At 44.7% G+C, this 25,045-nt stretch overlaps 1 protein-coding gene across 1 annotated transcript in view; it reads right to left on the reverse strand.

Moving 5' to 3' along the window:
• ENPP1 (ectonucleotide pyrophosphatase/phosphodiesterase 1) overlaps positions 1 to 25,045 on the reverse strand; it is a 594,855-nt gene that overhangs the window by 479,624 nt on the left and 90,186 nt on the right. The window contains exon 2 of the mRNA XM_069606684.1: positions 6,492 to 6,564. Within this exon, the coding sequence (XP_069462785.1) occupies positions 6,492 to 6,564 (73 nt within the window). The remainder of the gene's footprint in view (positions 1 to 6,491; positions 6,565 to 25,045) is intronic.

A 25,045-nucleotide genomic window follows, 5' to 3' on the forward strand; every position in this document is an offset into this window, starting at 1 on the left:
GAGGATGATGTTTGTTCATGTATAATTCAGCAGTGATTTTTTGGGAGGTTGCTTTAAATGTTTTATAGAGTGTTCAACCACCATAATCTTCACAACACATAGTATACTGGTGTAAAGGTTATTGATTAAAGAGGCCGATTTGTAGTAGCTTTCCAAAACACAAGAGATTGGTGGCTTCACAAAGGTGTGAGGGATTGGAGTTTCACAGAACTTGGGTTTAAGGAGAAATCTTTGTCCACCTTTTCTAACTATCTTATGTTTAAACTACCAGGAATTTAGCTGTAGGAATATGTGGACTACACAAATAGATTTAACATTAATAGTTTCTTTATCTGACATCCAATGCAGAACAGTTAATGCAGCTAGTCCAGACCATAATCATAATCTTGCTCTAGAAATGCTGTGTATGAGTAAATAACAGCCCAACAAACACCAAAATGAAGTGCCCAAACCAACATGGAGGCATCAGTTGTAACCCAGGTTACAGAGAAAAGTGTTGAATCCGGCCCCTGACTGTCTTTCGTGAGTCACTAAGAAAATGTTTCCTGTGATTAGAGCTGGAACTTGGATTTGATGCTGCATTCCGGCCCAGGGTGGTACTGAGGGACAGCGAAATATGTCACTTGCAAAGTCAAGCAAGTGAAACCACCTCAGAGATGAAGACAAATATGAAAAAGAGAAACCTCTGGAGCCACCAAGATGAGGTTGTTGCAATAAAGACCTTGTCAACACTACCTTGAGGAAAGGCAGGTCTTCTTGGCCTTCCACTCAATACGGTTCCCAAATATTGGAGAAGCCGACGGAGAACTAGTATATTGCTATTCACTGAAAGAGATGTCAACCATTAACAAAAGCTTGGATTCAACTATAAATTAAGCACTCTCTAGGACTGCCTTATGAGTAGTGGGATATTCTGGTAAGGAGTGCTGTGTACTGGCAGCTCTCTCCCACCTCACAGGGCTTTGACAGTTCTCACAACCTTTATTGTTCTTCTAAAAATATTGCTACTACATCAATATGTTGGACTACTATTGTGCCTGCTCACAGTTCTATCCATCAAATCACTCTCCACTCATGTGCTCCAAGACGCCAGTTGTGTAGGGTAAGCACACTGTATGCCTTAATTTAAAATCTCTGCGTGGCCTTGAAGTGAGGCCAAATTGAAGATCATCCTTCGAATAAATAATGTGGCCCGCAGAGTAGATACACTAATTCATCTGAATAAATAACTTGGGTATGTAAATAGGCATTTGTCAAAGAGAAAAAAATACATTAACTTCTTGCACAGAGTATAATTGCATACCGGTACAAATCATTTCACTGACACAACGCACATTTGGATGTGTAGAAAGCCATCCCAACTGTGAGTTTCAGGGATATAGAACTTTCTTTTCACCGTTGGAAATATACTTCTGTTTTATTTCCCTTAAGTATCCAAGAATCCATTCCAGTCAGCAATTGGCAGTATTATATGGAACTACAAGCCATGAAATATGGATCTAGGTGATTTTCAATTAATTCAAGTTTCTGTATATACAAGGTCATCAAATTTGCTTTTATATTTTTATGACATCCCTTTTCTTTGAGCTTATGGGGGAATCCAGCATAACCACCTTCATTCAGCCTTCCTTAGTAATGCTAATAAGCAAATAACCATTTTCCGTCAAATCGAAGTCAACATAATGGAGGATGGAAACAGGCTAGTCACAGATGTCTTTCAGGGGGCACTCTCTTGCGTGCCTGGTTTTGTGGGTGGTACCATTACTCTATGATTTTATATACACAATTACATATGTGTGTCGGCTAACATACACCATTGTAATTTAACGCCATAAGACTAGAAAGGTCAAACGGATCCAGCAACATACAAGACCGCAGATAAAATATGATATTAAAGTTTGTATACAATGAGGCCTCTGTCAATAATGGCATCCTCTGTCAAGTGGTAGTAAACATTACCTGAATGGTAAAAGCATTTACAGTGTGGTATTTAATTGCCAGATTTACTAAAAGGAAAACCTAGCAATGATTGTGCATTAACAATAAAAATGCACTGACCAATATTCCCATAGTACATTGGGTTTTAACAATGCTCCAAATGTAAAATCTTTAGCATTGTTTGAGACAAAATGTTATGTATGTGGTGAAAGCAAGACCTTGACCTACCAAACAATAACACACAATGAATGATATCATATGGCATTTATAACGCGCCTGTAGACAAGTGTTCCTATGCGCGAATATATTATATACAATGCATTTTTAGATGCTGGGTTCTGTAAGGGTTCAGTAATGCAAAGCGGACAGCTGCTTTTAGTTTTCTCAAGATTAGACATTTTACTAAGTTCCCTACCTAGTCTAAAGGCTAAGGGGGTAAATCCTAACAGACAAAATAGCCCTCACACTAAACAACAAAATTTTTAAGGCAAATAATAAAATAACATGAGATAGTACACTATAATTGCACAATGTTTGGATGAGCTTCACCTGTCCTAGGCAAATCCCTTCCCCAGGGTTTTCCAAAGTAAACTTCCCAAATGTTCAAAGGAAAGAAAAGTCTTAAACCAGTTCCAAGTCAAAACAAAAGTTCATCAAACAGAAATTCACTGGTAGAAAATTCTTCAGCTTTCAGTTGAAAAGATCCCATTTCAATTCCAGCCAAGAAAATAGCACCAGTGGTAATCCTGGATATCCTCTTTCCAATATTATTTGCCACAGTTCAAAGAATAGGTTAACAACTTCTTCTTTTACATCTTTACAACGGTGTATGACCTATGCAGTACATTTGGTATAATTGTTAGGATGCTTCTCTTTGGTTGTTGCTTTTATTTTGACAACCCCCCTCTCCTTTGTTCCACAGTATGCCAGTACTTCAGACAACTTCAATGTGACATCCACAGTTTTATACACCAGCACAGTTTAGATACTTCTACTTCAACTTTATACTTCAGAATTATTAGGCATATAAAGACAAGACACTTTGACCGCTACGGGCAGGCAAAGCACTCTATTTTCCTATGTTCCAAGAAAAGGGCAGCCTCTTTGCCTTTCTGTCTGCCTTACTGCCACAAGTATAACCTCCCTCTGCCCCAAGACTAGATTTCTGTCAACCTCAGCAGTCTTCAGCATTACAGATTGTTTTCTTAAACTTCTTCAGAAGCACCCAGCTCCCTACCGCAGCTTTGTTCACACAGTCTTGATTCCAGTAATTACCCAGAAGCTATATTGCCACACTTCCTGCTTCAGGTAACAGTGCCACACTTGTATCAGTGGATACTGGACCTTTAACAACCTCGTAGATCAGGTGGCTAGGTGTAAATAGGACTTGTTTCATTGCGGAAAGGGGTTCGCCTCTTGGCTTGGGTAATGCTGTTCTCTTTGACAGTACAACTTCTGAATTCAAAGAATAATTGTTCTGAATTCTACAAGGTTCAGTCTTCAAAGGAAAAACAGATTTAGGCACGCACAACCACTCTTTAAGGTAGATCTTTAACCTTAAAGGGTTGCAACTGATTGTATTCCCATGTAATATCATGGCGATGATTTCAAAGTCCTTTCGGAAAATACAATTGTCCACACGCGACCTTCCTTTGATGCTGCATTGACTTGTAACTCTTATGAAAGACAATGTTAGTTTGTTCGGAATCGTTTGGCAGTCGTACCCTTTTAATTAGGGACAGGCGACAACTCTGGCAACAGTAAATTGTTCAACAATTGAAATAAGGTGCTTTTCTTCTTACGTGAACACTGCGGCTTTCACTATTAGTGCGTGTTTTATATTTCCATTGTCAAAAAGGATTTCTACAATGACGAACAGTTTGTGCTCACTTTTAAAGTTACTTTTGAGCTGGTAACAGTTACCAGCAAGGTGTTGAGTGATCCTGAACACTGAGCTTCACTCATCGGCTCCAGGAACACTGCAGTTGTGTGCTGTTTCACTTTCCTGGCTTCTTCAACTTCTACTACTGCTTTGGGCACATTTGGCACCCACACCGTTCTGCAGCACAGATGTCTCCGGTCTGGCCACGCCAATTGGAAGTCTCCTTCAATCCGCTCTCCCTCGGCTTGCCTTCTGCTACTGGCCCCGGTCTTCAGCACAGCCCCGGCTCTGCTCTCACAGCCACTGGACGCACATGGGGAAAACTGCACTCTCAGCAAGTCTTCCTCGTTGCAGCCACAGCAATGCAGGTTTTGAGAACACAGGACCCTTGCAGAACGTGCAGCTGAAATCTGCTGTCTCCACATTCTGGCATCCTTTCTGTGATTACACTTCCTAATGAATTGCCAGCCTCATGGTCTTCTACTACTACTGCCAGCCTTCCAACTCCTGCTCCAGCTCATTTCTTCTTTCCTATCCTGCTGCAGCCTTTTATGCACCACAGGCTTGGCAATTGGCTTCAGGTGTGAGCCGTTAGTTTCAATTGCCTGACCCTTGTAAAGGCCGTTGGGTCCAATTGCATGACTACTACATCCACATGCCTCTTCAGCCCTCTTCTTCGTCTCAGTCCTTCTAAGATTTTGACACACGTAGTTTACTTCATCAAAGTTAGGTTTTTCCACTTCTTTGGTATTTATAAGGATAGATTGAATTTATTTAGTAATTTTAACAGAGGGGCTGTAGGTTTTAACTGTGCTAGGGGACGATGGTTTAGAGAGTACAACATTTCTTCCATTCCTTGTAGTGTACCCTTGGTATTGAGGAGGGCAATTGATTTTAGAAACCAAAAAGTTTATTTCTTTTGGTATAATAGGCTTTGGTGTTACAACCTTAGGGTTTCCTACCTTAGATTTAATAGGAGGTTGGGAGACATTAAATCTACAATAAGCTGTAACCTCTTTTGAGATAGTAGTAAGACTCTCTGTGTTGGAAGAAAAATGTTGTGTCGTATCCCACGGAATCTCCTCACTACCCTGAGCTCTGTCTGTGGCCTGGTGATCCTCCTGCAGTACACCACCCCCAGGGCTGGGATCAGAAAGCATCTACCTTTCCCTGGTCACCTGGGAGAAGACTTTAGCAGGGTTTTAGTGAGGGATCTGCAGGATTCTTCACAGTTCACAAACAGATGGAGCTCGGATTCACAATAGCATGACTGCGTCCTTCATTGAAGCTATATTACCTTCCCTCTAACCAGATTTCTGCCCTTCCTCTAAACATTCCAACGTACTAACACCACATCCCTCCAGACCAACCTAATGCTGAAAAACCCCATGCCAAACATACTTTAACACAACCTTAAAGTACATGACATGCATGCAAGACTCCAACTGGATCATCACAGAAACTCACAATTGTTGCCAAACACGCACACCCCAGAACAGCCTGGCTGGACTCCTTGTAACCCGTGCTAAGCCTCTCTAACTAAGAAACACCCGGCAACAGTGGAATATTGAGCAGCCCTCATGTATCTGAGAAGCAATACTGGATCATGGAACTTCTGAACAGCCTTGGCCTACTTGAGCAGCATGCTGGACAGACTGCCAGAAGGAGAAGCACCATGACATATTTCAGCAGCCCTAATGGCTATTGAAATGAGCACCCTTCAATTTTTGTACAACACCTCTTGCAGGCTGGCATACTGAAGAATATTGACTGTATCTCCCTTGAATATTCCAGCAGCCCCCTAATGATGTGGCCAGCCACTGTTAAACCTAAGCAACAGCCATAGACATAATTGAAGCACACTTTCATATGCAGCAGCCCTATGGCATATGATTGCAGCATTTGCCATCTAATAGCAGCAATTCTGATGCATTTTATTTTGTGGCATCTGTACATATGAAGAGCTGTTGGCGGGCAGAGGAACAATGATGGGCACTATATCTCATAGTACATTGTTTGAATGTGTTATTTCTCACAAAAAAATCATGATGGGCACTTTTAGTTGGGGAACATTGCATCAAACATGCACTGTGCCTCCATTGTTTCCTTCGGGGACACTGCCTTTAAAACCTGTAACAATGGTCACAGTTTCTTTGGAAAATCGCAGTTTAAAAAAGAGCACTTCATAGTCCCATTTTGTAAATGCATTACCCTAGTGGAAAACCAAAACACACCTCGCCATACAGACAAAGGTGGACTGGGAACAAAAAGAGGCCCTGGAAATAATGTTCAAAGTGGCCCCATATTACACATTTTCAGCAAGCCCAACCCTTTTCCTATAGGAACATTTGGAAATGCCACACAAAAGAGGCCCAGGGAGCAGAGGCTTACTGGGAAATCGGCAGAGTTCCCTATAGGCCAGTCCAGACCGGCATACAGAGCCACGATACCTCACAATGCCCGCGTGCTTGCCACAGGATGGGACCGAACCACTTTCAAAGTTCTCGAGCCACCACCGTTTAATGATTTCCCCAAAAATGCATCCATTGAACATCTGATACTAGACTTATATAAAGGAAATTCTGTATGGCAAATACACATAGCAACTTCCGGAAGGGTAACTAGCATTTGCCCCCATGCAGGAGGGGAGGGGGGACTCTTGTATTTTTACCTTCTTTTGAGCAGCTTGGCTTTAATCCAAATATCAATCCGAGGATGGTGGTCAGCATGCAGACGCAGAGCACCTGGTAAAAAAGAAAAAGACACATTTCCAGGTCAGCTTGGCCTCCTCCAAACATCACATAGATTCACAAGCACCACACCGCCCATCTTCCATGCCATCAGATAGGGGCATTTGCCCTGTTCATGTTACAAAAGTCTTGCGATATAAAGTGTTTTTATTTGGATCCGATCATCCTACTTTAAATGAGTTTTAAAAAAACTTTGTGACACCAAATTCCTTTGAATAAATTAATTTGAAAAATGTTTTCGTTTATGAGGTGGGCAAAATGCATTCTCTTCTATTTCATAAAGAAATTAATTGTACTCAGAAAATGGAAATATTGGAACCCATTAAAATATGAATGATTAGATGGTATGTGGACTTGATCATTTCTTTCCAGGCAATGTGGCACAAAAATCTAGCCCGCTGTGTGTAATTCTTCGATGTCTACTGCACATGGCTACCTTTTTGCAGTGTCTTAGTATCGATTGGGCTACCTCTTGATTTTGCGTCATGCCCGCTGACCGCTGGTTGTTATTATATCTTTCGCTAACAAGAGTAGTTATGTTAAGTCCCTCTCTCACAGTGGTGTAACACAAAATATGGGGGACCCTCCGGCGAGCTATGCTGATGGCCCCCCACCCCAAGCTCGGCAACAAATGTACGGACCGCTGGGCTGGACTACTACGCATGTGCAATACACCTGATGATCATACTGCTGCAGGAGCACACTGTGCACTGTATCTGGAAAACGGTGAACGATACATGTGTTTAATTACATGTTAAATCTTTCACCTAGTGTGGAAACAAGGAGGCAGCGGCGCCTCCCGACACCCAAATGTGCTAGCCAACTCTGTGGGTGGCCAGTAATATTATGCACAGTAATGATACCATAAGAAAACATGTTCATGCTGACACTGTTAGTATATGGCTGTATTTCCATTTATGAACATCCTCTTGTTGGCTTTGCCCTTAATGACAGTAAAAATCTCCAGCCACAAGAACAAAATGTTATTGCTGCTGCACAAATGCTTGTTAAACTCCTGCACCACCATGTAAGAATACTCTTCATGTTGACTTTGCCCTAAACGCCAGTAAAACACACGATGCCACAGTAAGAAATCATTTGATTGTGTAGCTGCACAAATGCCTCCACCATCCATGTAAGAACACTCATCATGTTGACTTTGCCCTCAACACCAGTAAAACAGGCAATGCCACAGTAAGAAAACATGTACTTGTTGACTGCACAGGTGCCCCCATCGTCCCCCTGTAAGAGCACACCGTACTCCTTATGCGAGTAAAAAATGTCATGCCACATGAAGAAAATGTCCAGTCTGCCGGCCCATTGTGCTGCAAATCCCCATCCCCAAACCCTCCTCCAAGTAATAACATTCATCAAGTGGACGTTCCCCAAAAATGCCAGTAAAACGTGTAAGAAAATGTCCCTGCCATCAGCCATGCATGCATACATTCTTACCCATTCACCTATGAGCCACTCATCCAGGGATGTCTGCTGAATTTATTAATTGAAGGGGCGAAACATTTCCCACAAATATGCCAGATCGACCAAACGTAGCGAGGGAGCCTGAACCAACAAAAGAGTTCAGTGCGGTTGGAGGGGGGTTGTGTTTCTCCCATTCCTCCCTGATCATTGGTTTGAATAATGGTTTAAAAAGATGCATTATAAAGTATACAGTATACACGGGTATCACATCATAATTTTGCAGCACAAAATGCAGAGGCTGAAAATGCTGCATTTTTAACTGCGCATTTCTGTTGGGACCTACGGGGGAGGGGGGGAGTGGGCTTCCACTGCATATAATTGTGTGGGAATGTGCGGAAAAAAAAGAAAAATCGGTATTTCCATGAAGAAATGGGTAAAAAGACAGACACTTCACAATTGGCTTTGTTGAGTAAGTCCAATAGACACAATTCACCAACAATGCACAGGAGCACTTCCCAACACATTTTCACGATGCCTTTACTCCAATCAGCAATATGTGCCAGCATAAAAACATGTTCACACTGGCTGTGCACAAACATGCCCATAAAGGCTTCATCAATACATGCCAGTAATGATAATATAAAACAAAGTCCATGCTGGTTCTGCCAATATATGGCAGTATCCCAATGTAAGAAAATACTTGTTGGCTTTGCCGGCTGGCTGCATAATGTGGTCGAGTCCAGGAACTTAATAACACTTATCATATTTGCTTAACCATAGATGCCCAGATAAATGTCATGCCACAGTAAGAAATGGCTGGACTGGCTGCACCAAAATGCCAGTCTGGCCACACGATAGCACTTATCATGCTTACTTTATCATAGATGCCCACAATGAAATGCTATGCCAAAGAAATAACTTGACTGGATGCACCAAAATGGCAAACCAGCCATGTAGTAACACTTAACATGCTTACTTTATCCTAGAGGCCCAGAAAACAAATGTCATTGCCACACGGCAAAATGGCTAGTCTGGCAACCCCAAACTGGCAGTCTAGCCCCTTAATAACACTTAACATGCTTGTTTTATCAAAGATGCTGAGCAGAGTAATGTCATGCCACATTAAGAAATGGCTAGGAGCAGCCAGTCTAGCCACGTAATAACACTTACCATGCTCACTTTATCATAAATACCCAGTAAAAAATGGCATGCCACGGTACAAAATGGCGAGACTTTTGTACAAACAAAAAATAAAAACTTAATAAAAAAAAGAAAAGTACCTTTCCTAAACCACAGACACAACAGTGATTTTTTTTATCTGGCCCAGCCTCCGAGAAGCATGGGCTTCCCTGTGCATGAACGAGGAACTGGAAGCACAATGTGCATGTTTGGTGACATCTTTCTGACACACGACCCAGGGATCAAAATGAGGTTGCCAAGCTATTCTCTCATCTCACGCTCTGCTCCAATAGCCTATGTATGCATTGCAAAAAACAGTGCATTAAGTGGTATGTGAAATGAAGGCAGGCTTGGTATGAGTGCGCAGAGTGACTCAAACAATACATCACGAGACCCTTCAAACAAATATTGTGGCTCGCTCTGCATGGTCTTAGGTCGCCTTATTTGCATTCAGTCTGCATATTGTACAACATGTCTCTGATTCTGTAAATAAATCTTAGTCTGTAAAAAAAAATTACTCACAATGGGTAAACAAACCATTAAGTGAGACAATCACCCTGATTCTGTAAATGTGAGAAAAGGGGTGTAGGAATAGCATCAAAGTGAATTTCCGCTGCTTTGTCTAAAATCGAAGAGCATTTTGGGAACATAAGAATAATCACAAGATGTTATATTTGAGAACTATGTAATAGTGAGTCAAGTGTGAAACCTTGTGAGCAAGTAATGCACACTGGGCGTTGTGCTCTTTTCATTTGTCACAACACCAGCACGAAAATGTCACCAGCCCACGGGACATATATTCATATTTGGCTAGATTCTACAGCTGCTCAGTGAGGACAATCAAACTCACGCTTCCAGAGTGGCACGGGGGACGCTGCAGGAGGTGGGGGACAGCCTCTGGCCACTTCACAAGGAACCCCCAGAGAGCAGAGAATCGGGATCATTCTGCTTAGAGTTGAACCTTCAAGAGTCTGCAGTCTTTCTCTGGCGATGCCGCCAGGACAGTTTCTAGACAATTTAGCACCAAGAACGAATTACCAAAATGCACCCTCTCACACCACAAAGCCCGCCTCAACACTATAAAATCAAAGCAGTACAAAAAGGCTGCTTTTATTAACTCATAAGTGAAGTATGTAAAATACGAAGAATTCACAGCAAAGAAGCCAACAGAATTGCAAATCATAATTCGCTATTATTATCTCAAGCAGAACTCCAGATAAAAGTTGGATGTGGGAGTATTTAACTCCATCTTTTTGAAAGTTAGGAGTAAAATGATTTTTAGGGAGTAAACATGTAAGCCCAATTCGAGTATTTTACAGTAAAACTTTGCTTTAACTGGAAAACAGAAATGATTTTGTAACAATAGTTTCTTTGCGTCAGCTATTTATGCACATTAAAAGTACAGGTTTACTTCTTCCGGATTAGGCAGGTATAAAAGTAGTGTCTTCCTGCGGTACTACATGCACTACTGCTCCAAACATATCCATGCAGCTGTGTGGGGGGAAAGCGGGGGCACAAGGTCCTACGTGTCTGTTTCCTATTTTTTGTTGGGATTATTTTTACCCCCTATTTTTATTTTTGGGGATTATTAGACTATTTTTAGGGAGTAATAATGACTGATCGTGATCTCATGTAAATTCTCATTGTCTAAACCGTGCACCATCACTTAGATTTTGTTGCCTCAAAAGAGATTATTGCTGCTAATAACCTTATTTTCGTTATACCTTTGCTCTCGATTGAATGCTGGACACCCATAAAAGACTATCAATATGCATTTACTGAAACTCCTCTAAAAAATAAGCAACATCTACGAATATGTAACTAAGATCCTCAGGGCACTTCACACATTTGTAAACACATATTTCTTTGTATGCTGTATGTGCAGCAACAAAGAAAACATTTTCACTATTCACAAATGATAATTTTTGGATTAAATCAATCCTATTCTATAATCTATTATTCCATGAGTGAGTCTTTTTTTTTAATAGCGCACACTACCAACTGAATCAATTCTGGGGAACAGTAGTGTTAACAGATAAGTCACAGTGAGGTATAGGGCCTAATTCTTGGAACTTCTAGCACGGTGCAAAGATTCCCCCGGGTTCGGCGCCCTTTATAAATGTCAAAATAAATAAATAAAAAATAACATAACCATAGTTATACCAAATGTTTAACTGCTTCTTTAAACACATCATCCTGTTTAGGAATTTCATCTAACTCCATAGGTGGGAAGTGGAACAGGTTTGCCATCTAGCCACAGAAAAGAGAGGAACAGTGTTGTCTTCATGTACTAAAGGGATGGACTGACTGATTAACTTGCCTGCTAAACACATGAGCAAGATTCATTTCTAAAGGTCAGCACTGAGCCCCGGCGCTGCGTCCTTGGCAGTGGCCTTTTCTCTAGCCTTGTCCGTCTGGTGCCACTGTTGACTGTCCTGGTGTTGTCCTCTCTATGCCAAGTGCCCCTTTGCCCTACCTTTGGCCAGAAGTGACTGTGTGAAAACATACACAGACAAGGGCCATTGTGTGCTTTGCACTCGGTGAGCTGGCAGCCTGGCATGCAGCTGTGTATAGGTGTCCCCCATGCTGGTGGCATACCAGAAGAGAAAGTGCCCAAATTACCAAACCGTTCATGTGCCCTCTAAGTGCCCCTGCCTGCAGAGGGGCATGGAAGCCAGCATCATATGGACAGTGCGTGTGGGCCTGCCATCTGAACTAGTCAGCTGTACCTAGGACCATGGCTGTTGAGCCGCCCACGTTGCTGTGATAGTGCAGTTATTCTAGTAGGGAAGGAGAACCAAAGTCATGCCGTCTGACAAGGGCAGTTTATTAACTAGACCAGCATGAGCGACTAGTACATTCACCCTCCAGCTCATCGTTATCCATGAAAATTGAAAACTAGCACAGCACAGCTGCTGTGGCTAACACTTGTGTTGCTTGTTGAGTGACTAAGACTGACATCAAAAAAAAATTCAAGTGACGGAAAAAACACCTCATAATTGAACTGGGGCTGAGACGGTAAGTGCCAGTCCCAGGAATACGTCCATGGGCTCAGCTCTGGCAAACACCCGACACCCATGTTAAGCACTGCCTGGGGGCGCAGCGTTTACCTACATGCAGGAGAATGTGAAAGAAGGCATGTGCTTTTCATTTCACTCCAGTGTGCAGGTGGGCTGTATGGAGGAGCTAATCAAGGATGCTCTGCATAGACGTGGAGGCCTTCGGAAGAAACCATTTTTAGGGCCCCCAAAGGCATCAACCTCGGAAGGCTAAGTCAATCCCGCCAAGGGAATGACAGTTGCAAAGTGCAGACTGTCCCTGAGGTGAGCACTTAACTCGTAAACTCTCTGCCCAGGCATCACTGCTCTTGTTTTATTTTCAACAGAATGATTGTATTTTGACAAATGTTTCATTTCCACTGCTAAACAATTGTGGAATATTATTACCTGAATAAAGCAATACCCCCATTTTTCTTGTGTTTATGTTGCACTGGGTTTTTAAAAACATGTGTACTGGCGAAGATAAACCATGCCCCTGTATTACGCCCACTCCTCGCTCCTCCGCCCACTTCACTCCGTGTTTCCTTCCATTCTTTAACTTATGCCTTACCTCTCCCGTTACTTAATGGTCCCTCAGCCGCCATGTGCTTCTCTCTCTCCAATCCGATCGAGTCTTTCCACTGTGAACATAGAGAGTGGACTAAAACAGGAAGAGGATAATCCCAAACTAGTGGACGTTAAATGGGGAGCCTGTAAATCATGCAGGACTTGTTTTTAATTTTGGCTATTAGGTGGCACCAAAGTGGCACCTATATGTCAAAATGTTGCATTAGAGTACAGCTAGGGAGACATGTTGTATGAGTAGGGACACAAAGCTTGCGGGTCTCGTTTGGTTATTCTCGTTTGGTTATTCACCCACCCATTGACTGCCAATGGCCAGGATAATCCCTACGGCCATTCCCACCCACTTCTTGCACCTCCCTGTCCAAAACACACTTTACTCGGATATCTGTGGGCTATATTTATCAAGCCTTACAATGCATATTTACCTTTGAAGGCCTGCCAGTGTTTTATCAAAGCAGTCTTCTGAGAGTTAATGACTTGAATTTGTAAACGTGCTACTGGCGTAATGAAAATGTCATCCAGGTCTGCCTTCAGGCACTCGATTTATAAGCAGTATGAGTGTCCTTCACTGAAGTCCTGTTAAGTACAGACAAAGCCAACAGTTTTGGCTGTTTTATAAGTACAATGCACTAAGTACTATGCAATTGCCAGCAACTGCTATTTTATGCCCAGCTACATGACCCATTTAGCAGGCAATGCCATCGATGCTCAGTTAACACCACTATGTCAGTGCCTGGCAAAAGCCCAAACTGTTGGCATTGCCAATGCTTTTTTAGATCTTGGCTTATGGGTAGCACTCTAGCGCCACATAGGCATTAAACAATGCTATCAGTGTAGGGAGGGGGAGATCATGCTGGAGGATGTACATCAGAGCATTGGAATTATTTTGGCCTACCCACACTCAGGGCGGCCAGGAATTGATTGCCCACGTCATACCAAGGCTTCATAAGGAGGTGCCATTGGACCCTTAGTGCTGGGACTGAGGATCCCACGCCTGTTTGCTGCTACCCTTGCCCCTATCTCGCAACCCCATCTAAACACCTCTTTAATTATTCTCCTTTTCCTGCACAGACAGGAAGATCCCCATGGGCCTGTCAGAATGTTTAACAGCAATAAATATTATATATATTAATAGCTGAAGGGAGGTCCATTAGAACAAATAAAAAAATGCCTACAGCCCCACTAGGGTTTCTATCCCATCCAAGAGGATTGAATTAATTTCACAAGTGCTGATCATAAGTTTTTTTAAATGTTGAATTATTTTAAGGCCCCGGCAGGGAATAGAAGGCATCATTGGGTTGTAGCGATTTTTTACCAGGTACCGTCCACCTGGGCCATTCTATCAGCACGAGGCACAATGGCAGCAACTACGAAACAATACCTTATATGTACATACCCTTGGCACTTGATGGAAGCACCTGTGAGGCTACACCTAACTTATGGTGACTAAGCTTGCATGTTATTAATATACAACGGAGAGGTAAGCCCCGAATACCTCATTCCCAGGGCTAGCATCTATAAATTCAAAAACAGTGTGGTGGAACGATGATATGATGCAACTAATGGGGCATTTGAGGTTGTACCTGGCATAGAATAGCGGTACCTGCCCATGTGAGGCTATACCTAATGCATCGTGACTACTGTATACAAGGAATTTGATGGCATTACCTTTCCTATAACTTGCCTAACTATAACTACTGGCTTTGCCAATGCTTGTTTTCTAAGACTACTTTCACTTATTTTCACGTGTTGATGCCTTTAAAAAAAGATGTAAAAAGCCTGACTCTTCAAGTGACATTGTTGCTGCCCGAAATTCAAGCTACCGGTTTAACATGAAATATTTTATCCACAATTCATTCACAGCTGCAGGTAATCATTGGAGGCCAAGTAAAGGGCCCCTATTGCCAACCGTCTTAGCTTTGTAGTAGTAGTCATAAAGTGCCTTTTCTCATTAATAGGGTCTCAATGTGCTTGTGGTGGGAACTCCCTCAGGGACCGCATTACAGAGTATGGGAAAATTCTCAGAAAAGGCTTAGAATGTGTGTGTGCATTTGGCCAAGATAAGGAATTAGGTGGGCTGGCCGGGCTCCAGTAAGCAACCCAAGAGATCAGGCATGTGGATGAGTGCTGAGGAAGGTCAGGAGAGTGCGCAAGGGCGAGAGACTCTTCATGTGTCCAGCTGGACCGAATGTTTGTTGTAGGTCGTCGCTGTATTCTGATGGCAGAGGTGTTGAGGCTTAATCTGATGTAAGGAGGCGAAAGCGTTATCTGCCCAGCTAGACCGAATTTGTTGTAGGTCATCAGATGTCCACCGAAATGGTGCATTATACGTACCTTGAGGCTCAGATGGGGCTTTGTTATTGATGCCACTGTTTGATCAGGTTGTCCGGAGTCCTCTGGGCGTTCTAGCTGGGTTGCCATAATATTTCTTCTAAGCATCCCTATCAAGCTATCATAATATATCTTCTAAGTGTAACAGACCAGTTGCCCTAAATACAACTAAGTGCAACACATTTCCTGCCCCCAAATGCATGTAAGCCCAACACATTTCCTGCCCTCAAAATGCATCTAATTGCAACACATTTCCTGCCCCAATATACATCTAAGTGCAACATATTTCCTGCCCCCAAAACACATTTAAGTGTAACACCTTTTCTGTCCCCAAAATACATCTAAGTCTAACATATTTCCTGCCACCCAAAATACATATAAGTGCAACACATTTCTTGCCGCCATAAGTACATGCAAGTCCAACACCTTTGCTGCTCCCCAAATGCATCTAGATCCAACACATGTACTGTCCCCAAAATACATCTAAGTGCAACACATTTACTGCCCCCAAAATACATCTATGTCCAACACATTTCCTGCCCCCAATACCTCTAAATCCAAGATCTTTCCTGCTCCCCAAATATATCTAAATTCACCACATTTCCTGTCCCAAAAATACATTTAAGTGCAACACATTTCCTGTCCCCAAAAATACATCAGCTGGTCAGATAGCACAGCGAGTAGAGTGCTCCCGTGCAGAGCCTGCCGATGCAGGTTCGAATCCCGGCAGGGCCAAACTCAGCCTTTCATCCTTCCAAGGTCGATACATAAGCACCACACACTTTGGGTAATAATAAGCAGCACTCAAATGCCCGACGGTTCGTAGCACTATAAAAATGAAAATTACTTATCTAAGTCCAACATATTTCCTTCCCCAAAATACATCTAAGTGAAACACCTTTCCTGCCCCCCAAATATATCTAAGTCTAAGACATTTCCTGCCACGAAATACATCTGCGCCCAACAAATGTCCTGCCCCCAAATACATACAAGTCTACAACATTTGCAGCCCCTAAATACATCCAAGTCCAACACCTTTCCTGCCCCCAAATACATCTAAATCCAATGCATTTCCTGCTCTCAAAATACATCTAAGTGCAACACATTTCCTGCCCCGAAAATACATCTAAGTCTGGCACAGTTGCTGCCCTAAAATGCATCTATGTCTAGCACATTTGCTGCCCCAAAATACATCTAAATCCAACACATTTCCTGCCTCCAAAAACATTTTTAAGTGCAACACATTAACTGCCCCAAATACATCCAAGTGCAACACCTTTCCTGACCCCAAAAATAAATTTAAGTGCAACATATTTCCTGCCCCCAAAATTACACCTAAGTCCAACACATTTCATACCCCCAAATAAATGTAAGTGCGACCCACTGCCCGCCCCCAAAATGCTTCAAGTGCAACCCAAAGTCTGCCCTCCAAAATACATCTATTAGGCTATCTAAGGAGTGCAGCAGGTAATCTACACAATGTTCTGATTTGAAAGTAGCAATGAAGAAGTGGCAGGGTTTTGGATGAGCACAGTAATGGCTGTTCTCCCCGCCCGTACCACCTTACCCTAGTTGTTGCTGTAGGGTTCTATGCAGATGTCTATGGCAAACAGGGGCAAACAGGGATGGGAGCTGCCCAGAGAGGAGCTGACCTTTGTTGGACCCTTAGCTGGCTGCTCGGGCAAGTGTGCCCTGGGGAACTTCCTAAAGTAGGCTGTTCCGGCCATGTGGGTCTGTGCGGGCCCATCCTCACTGGTTTGGTACAGGTGGTGGAGGGGAGCAAGCTAAGTAAATATATAAAAGCAGCTAGAGGGTAGGGGGGGACAAAAATAAATAAATGAAAGTGGCATGGAAAGGGAGGGGGAGATAAAAAGGAGAAGGGCAGAGAGGGGGCACTCACCGGCAGATCATTACACTCACCCTCCATGCTGCAAAACAATTGCCCTGGGCTCCAGCATGGCGAGTGATCCTAAAGGCTACACAGTTCTTCCGGCCACGTGGGTCTGTGCGTGCCTATCTGCACTGTTCTGGGCGGGTGAAGGGAGGGGAGGGAGGCAGGACAGGAGCTGGAGGAGAATAGGCTAAAGTAAATGAACAAAAGCGGCTGGAGGGACACAAGGGCAAAAATAAATAAACTATAGCGGCTGAAAGGAATGGGCAGAGAGAGGGAAGTGGAGACCAAAAGGAGAGCGGGAGATGGGGGGAACTCACCAGCAGATGATTACACTCAGCCTCCGTGCTGCAGATGGATAAACCACAGTCGTTTCCACCTTTTTGATATCTGCAAATGCGCTTTCTGGACTCACACCCCACTGTGAAGCTTGCAAGCCCCAATTGAAATGGCTAGGTTTCTTCTGAGTTCTTCACTAGCGATCCCAATCCTTCTTACTCCACAGTCAGTTTTCCTTTGGAATGTCAACAGTTTGCTGAGGCACAATATTCTTTGAACATTGAATTGCCACAAGAGTTTACTTTGGCGTATATTGCACAAAGGTTTCATTCTGCTTCTGCTGAGCACAGTTTACCTTAGGCACATAAGTTTCCCTATTGTGATGTTTGCCATGTATTGTGATGTTGCGCCATTGTATAATGAATTCCGATCTGCTACCAGCATCCAGCTCTGCAAAAGGTGCTGATGGCAGAATGTGTTGCGATAGCAAAAACAAAGAGGTGATGGCTGGAAGGTTTAGAATTAATCTTAACCACTGGCAACGCTCTGGGCAACCCTCCAGACCACCGTTCTTCGCCTGCCAAGCCATTACAGAAGGGAAAGACCATATGCAAATCAGGCTTGGCCCCACCCCAAAAGGGGCAGTCCAGCCCGAACTGCTAGGCCACATCCCTCCTGCACGAGACCACAAGCATCCCCAAACATGTTTCGCCCTTGTTGGGGCTCATCAGTGAGGAGTAGCTTGGGTCTCTAGGCCCAGCAGGCACGGGACCCACGTCTGGGCATACCCGTCCCACTCGGGGTGACATAGCAAAAACAAAGAGGTGATGGCTGGAAGGTTTAGAATTAATCTTAACCACTGGCAACGCTCTGGGCAACCCTCCAGACCACCGTTCTTCGCCTGCCAAGCCATTACAGAAGGGAAAGACCATATGCAAATCAGGCTTGGCCCCACCCCAAAAGGGGCAGTCCAGCCCGAACTGCTAGGCCACATCCCTCCTGCACGAGACCACAAGCATCCCCAAACATGTTTCGCCCTTGTTGGGGCTCATCAGTGAGGAGTAGCTTGGGTCTCTAGGCCCAGCAGGCACGGGACCCACGTCTGGGCATACCCGTCCCACTCGGGGTGACATAGCAAAAACAAAGAGGTGATGGCTGGAAGGTTTAGAATTAATCTTAACCACTGGCAACGCTCTGGGCAACCCTCCAGACCACCGTTCTTCGCCTGCCAAGCCATTACAGAAGGGAAAGACCATATGCAAATCAGGCTTGGCCCCACCCCAAGAGCATTGCCAGTGGTTAAGATTAATTCTAAACCTTCCAGCCATCACCTCTTTGTTTTTGCTATGTCACCCCGAGTGGGACGGGTATGCCCAGACGTGGGTCCCGTGCCTGCTGGGCCTAGAGACCCAAGCTACTCCTCACTGATGAGCCCCAACAAGGGCGAAACATGTTTGGGGATGCTTGTGGTCTCGTGCAGAAGGGATGTGGCCTAGCAGTTCGGGCTGGACTGCCCCTTTTGGGGTGGGGCCAAGCCTGATTTGCATATGGTCTTTCCCTTCTGTAATGGCTTGGCAGGCGAAGAACGGTGGTCTGGAGGGTTGCCCAGAGCATTGCCAGTGGTTAAGATTAATTCTAAACCTTCCAGCCATCACCTCTTTGTTTTTGCTATGTCACCCCGAGTGGGACGGGTATGCCCAGACGTGGGTCCCGTGCCTGCTGGGCCTAGAGACCCAAGCTACTCCTCACTGATGAGCCCCAACAAGGGCGAAACATGTTTGGGGATGTTTGTGGTCTCGTGCAGAAGGGATGTGGCCTAGCAGTTCGGGCTGGACTGCCCCTTTTGGGGTGGGGCCAAGCCTGATTTGCATATGGTCTTTCCCTTCTGTAATGGCTTGGCAGGCGAAGAACGGTGGTCTGGAGGGTTGCCCAGAGCATTGCCAGTGGTTAAGATTAATTCTAAACCTTCCAGCCATCACCTCTTTGTTTTTGCTATGTCACCCCGAGTGGGACGGGTATGCCCAGACGTGGGTCCCGTGCCTGCTGGGCCTAGAGACCCAAGCTACTCCTCACTGATGAGCCCCAACAAGGGCGAAACATGTTTGGGGATGCTTGTGGTCTCGTGCAGAAGGGATGTGGCCTAGCAGTTCGGGCTGGACTGCCCCTTTTGGGGTGGGGCCAAGCCTGATTTGCATATGGTCTTTCCCTTCTGTAATGGCTTGGCAGGCGAAGAACGGTGGTCTGGAGGGTTGCCCAGAGCATTGCCAGTGGTTAAGATTAATTCTAAACCTTCCAGCCATCACCTCTTTGTTTTTGCTATGTCACCCCGAGTGGGACGGGTATGCCCAGACGTGGGTCCCGTGCCTGCTGGGCCTAGAGACCCAAGCTACTCCTCACTGATGAGCCCCAACAAGGGCGAAACATGTTTGGGGATGCTTGTGGTCTCGTGCAGAAGGGATGTGGCCTAGCAGTTCGGGCTGGACTGCCCCTTTTGGGGTGGGGCCAAGCCTGATTTGCATATGGTCTTTCCCTTCTGTAATGGCTTGGCAGGCGAAGAACGGTGGTCTGGAGGGTTGCCCAGAGCATTGCCAGTGGTTAAGATTAATTCTAAACCTTCCAGCCATCACCTCTTTGTTTTTGCTATGTCACCCCGAGTGGGACGGGTATGCCCAGACGTGGGTCCCGTGCCTGCTGGGCCTAGAGACCCAAGCTACTCCTCACTGATGAGCCCCAACAAGGGCGAAACATGTTTGGGGATGCTTGTGGTCTCGTGCAGAAGGGATGTGGCCTAGCAGTTCGGGCTGGACTGCCCCTTTTGGGGTGGGGCCAAGCCTGATTTGCATATGGTCTTTCCCTTCTGTAATGGCTTGGCAGGCGACGAACGGTGGTCTGGAGGGTTGCCCAGAGCATTGCCAGTGGTTAAGATTAATTCTAAACCTTCCAGCCATCACCTCTTTGTTTTTGCTATGACACCCCGAGTGGGACGGGTATGCCCAGACGTGGGTCCCGTGCCTGCTGGGCCTAGAGACCCAAGCTACTCCTCACTGATGGGCCCCAACAAGGGCGAAACATGTTTGGGGATGCTTGTGGTCTCGTGCAGAAGGGATGTGGCCTAGCAGTTCGGGCTGGACTGCCCCTTTTGGGGTGGGGCCAAGCCTGATTTGCATATGGTCTTTCCCTTCTGTAATGGCTTGGCAGGCGAAGAACGGTGGTCTGGAGGGTTGCCCAGAGCATTGCCAGTGGTTAAGATTAATTCTAAACCTTCCAGCCATCACCTCTTTGTTTAGAATGTGTTGCGATGGCAAAACCCACTAGGGCATTCTGAACAGAGGTTTCCCTACTTATTTTTAACCTCACTGTATGCTTAAAAATCCAAGTTTTATTTAATTTTATCCTGACAAGTGAACTTCCTAGAATTGTCAACTGACAGCTCTGCGAGGGAATGGATGCCGCGGAACATTCTCAGCTACGTCGTGTGGCCACATTCAAGACCCACAAAGTCAAGATGGAGTCAGCGTATCATTGTTGGGTTTTCCAGAGCGCCCAGAGAAAGCCTGTTGGCATAGTTGAGAGATTGGGATAGTAGCCTGAAACCTTTGTGCAAGGTCCATGAAATGAAAAGCGGTCTTTAGGACCCTCAAGTCATAAAAGGAAGATTTGACTCGTGAGTGCATGTGATGTTCCAATGAGAGGTGTCATCCCAGGGTCACCCTCAGAGACATGTTGGGATTGGCAGAGGTCCCACGTTGGAAGACCATGTGAGACAGCCCATGATATTAGAATTGCCCACAATTAGTTTCAGGTAGACTTGCCCTTGGCCCACTTTGAGCAGACATTGGGCTCAATCACTGAGTCAAGTGAGGTTTCCAGGTTAAGGATGATCTGAGGGTCTTTGAAGCAGTTGTGGCATGTCAGGACTATCTGTTGAAGCAGGGGAGTCAATGGATTTAGGTAGATACGGAACCATATAGGAAAATGGGGAACATTAGGAGAACCGTATAGGATGCGTGGAGGAAAGATGGGGTAAAGATATTGTTTGGGATCTGCCAACGAGAGAAAAGTTGCAAATCAGCGCAAGGTTCAGCCTGTATGCCCCCAACCAACCTGAAACAGCTGCCTGATTAAGGACCTTGTCAAAGCAGGGACTATTATGAAGATTGAGGATGAGGGCAGCGGGTGCCTTAGCTTAGCTTCACTCATTCTTCAGGTTGTCCAATGAGTGCAGACTCCGTGTCTCTTCATGAGAAAAGCATGCTTGTGCATCGCTGAGTACTATGTTGAATTCTAATAGGTTGAGTAGCTGTAGATCAATTGCCATTTAAATGTATTTGGTGATGAAACAACCATTATCAATTGCTCTTTTTTTTGGGTAGCATATACATTTTGGCCTGGTTCTGCTGTGGCAAAGTAATGCAGGCGATGATGACATTGGCTGGAAGGGTCCAAAATCTAATGAGGCATTCAGGAATGTAATCACCAGTTTTACTGCTGTGGTGGATGTCCTGGTAGATTGTTGTGGTCATGGGTCTTCAGGGGAGAAGAAGCATAGAGTGACTTTTGAGGGATTGGAGTGGGAAGTGTTTTGGTAGGGGTTTGGCAATGGTTAGAAGGTGAGCAGCAACATGATTGCTACGGTATTTCTGAAATCTTTAAAGCAATGAATAAAATAACAGCTTCCCATCTAGGAAGAGACACATGTGCAATGGGGATTCATGATCAAGCCAAAGGCAGAAAATGAGCAAGTAGTAATGGTTATGGAGAGGAGCACCCTTACAGAGGGGGTTGGAAAAAGGCGAGAGTGGTTCTGAGTAAGTTAAGATGGAGAAAGAGAGAAGGGCTATCACCTTTGCCTTCTAGGTTGACGCACTGAGAGGTATAGGGGTCTGCAAAAGGTAGTCTGTTCCAGATGAAGCGACCTTGATGAACTGTGAGCAGCGCTCCAGAGTTACATCCCTCCAGAAAAGGACATAGGGAGGGGCTTGCGTGCCTGGACTGTTACAAGAGGCACCAGGGCCTTTCAAAAGCTGCATATTGGTGGAAAGTCCGGACGCGGATTGAACGATAAGTGCCTGGTCCCGAGAGCCTTAACCACATGAAGTTGAAACTAACCAAACAATTCAATGAGCTCTAATTTACTTGTGTTAAACGCATGAGTGTGATTAATTGATTGAATGTCAAACCCGTCTCCGAATAAGGAGATGGGGGATCATTCATAGGCAAGTCGTGTAGCAGGAGACAGACTTTTAGGAGCATCAATTTGAGCATAAGCTTTCCAAATTCTCAAGAGCTGTATTCTGACGAGCATTAGGATTCAGCCACTGCTGCATTCTGGCCTGGTACACTTGCACAGAGGGGTCAAAGGGCTCGGGGGTCCTAATGCAAGCCCCGATAGGACTTGCTGAGGGAAACATGACTCCCATTTTTGGTAAAGCAGTTAAGAATGCCAAGTGCTGAGTTGCCTCACAAAATCCAAGGGCGAGCATATTCTTCCTGAATTCGCATAAGAAATCATTGTAGGCTCTGCCCACTTCCGCGGTTAAGTGGTTAATCGACAGTCAAGATGCAAACCTGATCACTGATAGAAATGGGCTATACACATTCTGCTCAGGGGAACAGATTGGTTCGGTAAGAGGCAGTAGGAGTACTCAACTCAAAACATGCTTTTCATTACCTGGAAATGCCCATACATTTGCATCACCTGGTCCTTCATCATTAAGGCCTTGCACTTTGTGCGGAAAGCACTAGTTAAAGTGTAAAACACAATTGCAGATGAAGCAGAATAGAATGGCATCATCCTGGAATCTGTCAATGCTATATATCATGCTAAGTTATTTATGCAGCAAAATCCCTGTATAGAGAACACATTAGATACAATGATCACCCAACCGAAGTTGGTACTCTTTTATCAACCTCAGATGGTTGAAGGGCTCAGTTGGCCTAGCCAGGACTTGACCTTCTGACAAAGATTACAGCAGCGAGCCCTCAACCACCTGAGCTATCATACTGCCTGTCTAGTGGCTATTAGATCTCGACAGGAGGCACGGGGGTTGGATGATATGCCTGTGAATATAAGTGCACATGTACTCATGTCAGGTTAGAGCTTGGTGTGTGCCAAAAAACCTTGAAAAATGAAGCAATTTTGGCATATGCTTCCACGAAAGCATCTTTCTAGGGATGGAGGGGGCAGAGTTTATGGAGAACTCAATGCAAATAAATCCTTGTTCTAAATGAAATATCCACAAAACTTCACCCATTTCGACATGAGCGTTCAGATGTGGCCATGGCACTTGCTTGCCGTATTTGGTGATCTTTCCTAAATTAGGTCAAAAGTTATAAATGAAAGTGTTTCCAAGGTTCAGGGGAAAGACCTTAAGCAAATGAGGCTTGGTTCCTCCCTAAAAGCAGCAGAGTGAGCCGAACTACTGGGTCACATCCCTTCTGCATGAGAACACAAGCATCCCCAGGCATGTGTCCACCTCATTGAGCTGTAGATTGGGTATCCAGGCACAACGGGCTCAGAACCAGTGGTCGAAGTGAGTAGGAGTGGTGCTCCTCTACTTTTTTTTCTCCAGTTCTACCATTATTATACAACCATTTTTTAAAAGAAACCATTGCAGGAAACTTTCTTTTTAAAATAAAAGAATAGGAATTAGGAAAAACATCCTCCAGTATGCTGCAAGGGAGGGTCACTTTGCTGTGGCACTACCTGTGTATTATGCATTGGGTGTCAGTGGTGTCCGCACGTGCCCCTGCACCACCTTCCAACGCGCAGGCATGGTCCTTGCCACAGCCGCTTGGATGAGCTGCTGGTGCTTCTCCAGACCAGCGACCGCAAAGCGAGCCCGCGCAGAAGTCTGTCACTGAGGTTAGGCACGTAAAGCAGACAGGTAACGCACAAGCACGCATGGTTGTCACCCAAGTTTGTCATTCTTTTTCCATGTTTATTACTTTGTTCGTCACAGTGCACGGTAATGCTTGGAAATGGTGTTGTGGCGACCACACGATGAGCTACATTTATGTTTGTGTTATTGTGCATGCTGCCACTGTTGACTACTGTTGTATGGTTTTGGGTGTTCAGAACAATTGAAATGGAGTAGTGATGAATGGTCCAGTAAACACATTACGTTGTGCAGCCTTCTGTCCATCACATTAATTTCTGTGACCTTTTACGTGGTTCATAAAAATGAGAATGGGTTTCTGGGCTGGTAAACTTGCCTAGTCCTCAAAGGACGCAGAGATGTTGGTTCTACAGGGCTTCGCTGTCCGCGAAGGAAATTGCACTCAGGGAATTGAAAAGTGCAAAGTTGCCCCCTGTAACTGAATGGTTGGAAGATTTGCGTAGAATGTCTTTGATGGAAAAAGTGATTTTACACAGGAAAAACAAATACAACCTTCACAAAGAAATTTGGGAGAGGTTTTTGGAGCTGTAACATATGATCTGTTCAACATGGGATCTGGGGAGGGGGGATTATTTCTGTAAACTGTCGGTCTGTTGCATTTGACTTAATATTCAATAAATATGTGAATACAAAAAAAGAGGAATGCCTTTATTTAAAATCTGAAGTCGTTCTCGTGCACACCGAAGAGTTGATAGAATTAAACAATAGTTGTTGGCAGGGGAAAGACCCGGGGCTACGCTGATGTCGGAACTGTTGGGACTGGGGGCTAGCTAGTCTTTTGGCTGTAGCTCCTGGGATTCTATCCAGGGCTACAACCAAATGATCAGGGGCTATAGCCCCCCTAGCCCCCCCCT

Source organism: Ambystoma mexicanum, chromosome 4p, assembly GCF_040938575.1.
Source record: "Ambystoma mexicanum isolate Mex_15411 chromosome 4p, UKY_AmexF1_1, whole genome shotgun sequence".
In the NCBI taxonomy this organism is placed as follows: Eukaryota; Metazoa; Chordata; class Amphibia; order Caudata; family Ambystomatidae; genus Ambystoma; species Ambystoma mexicanum.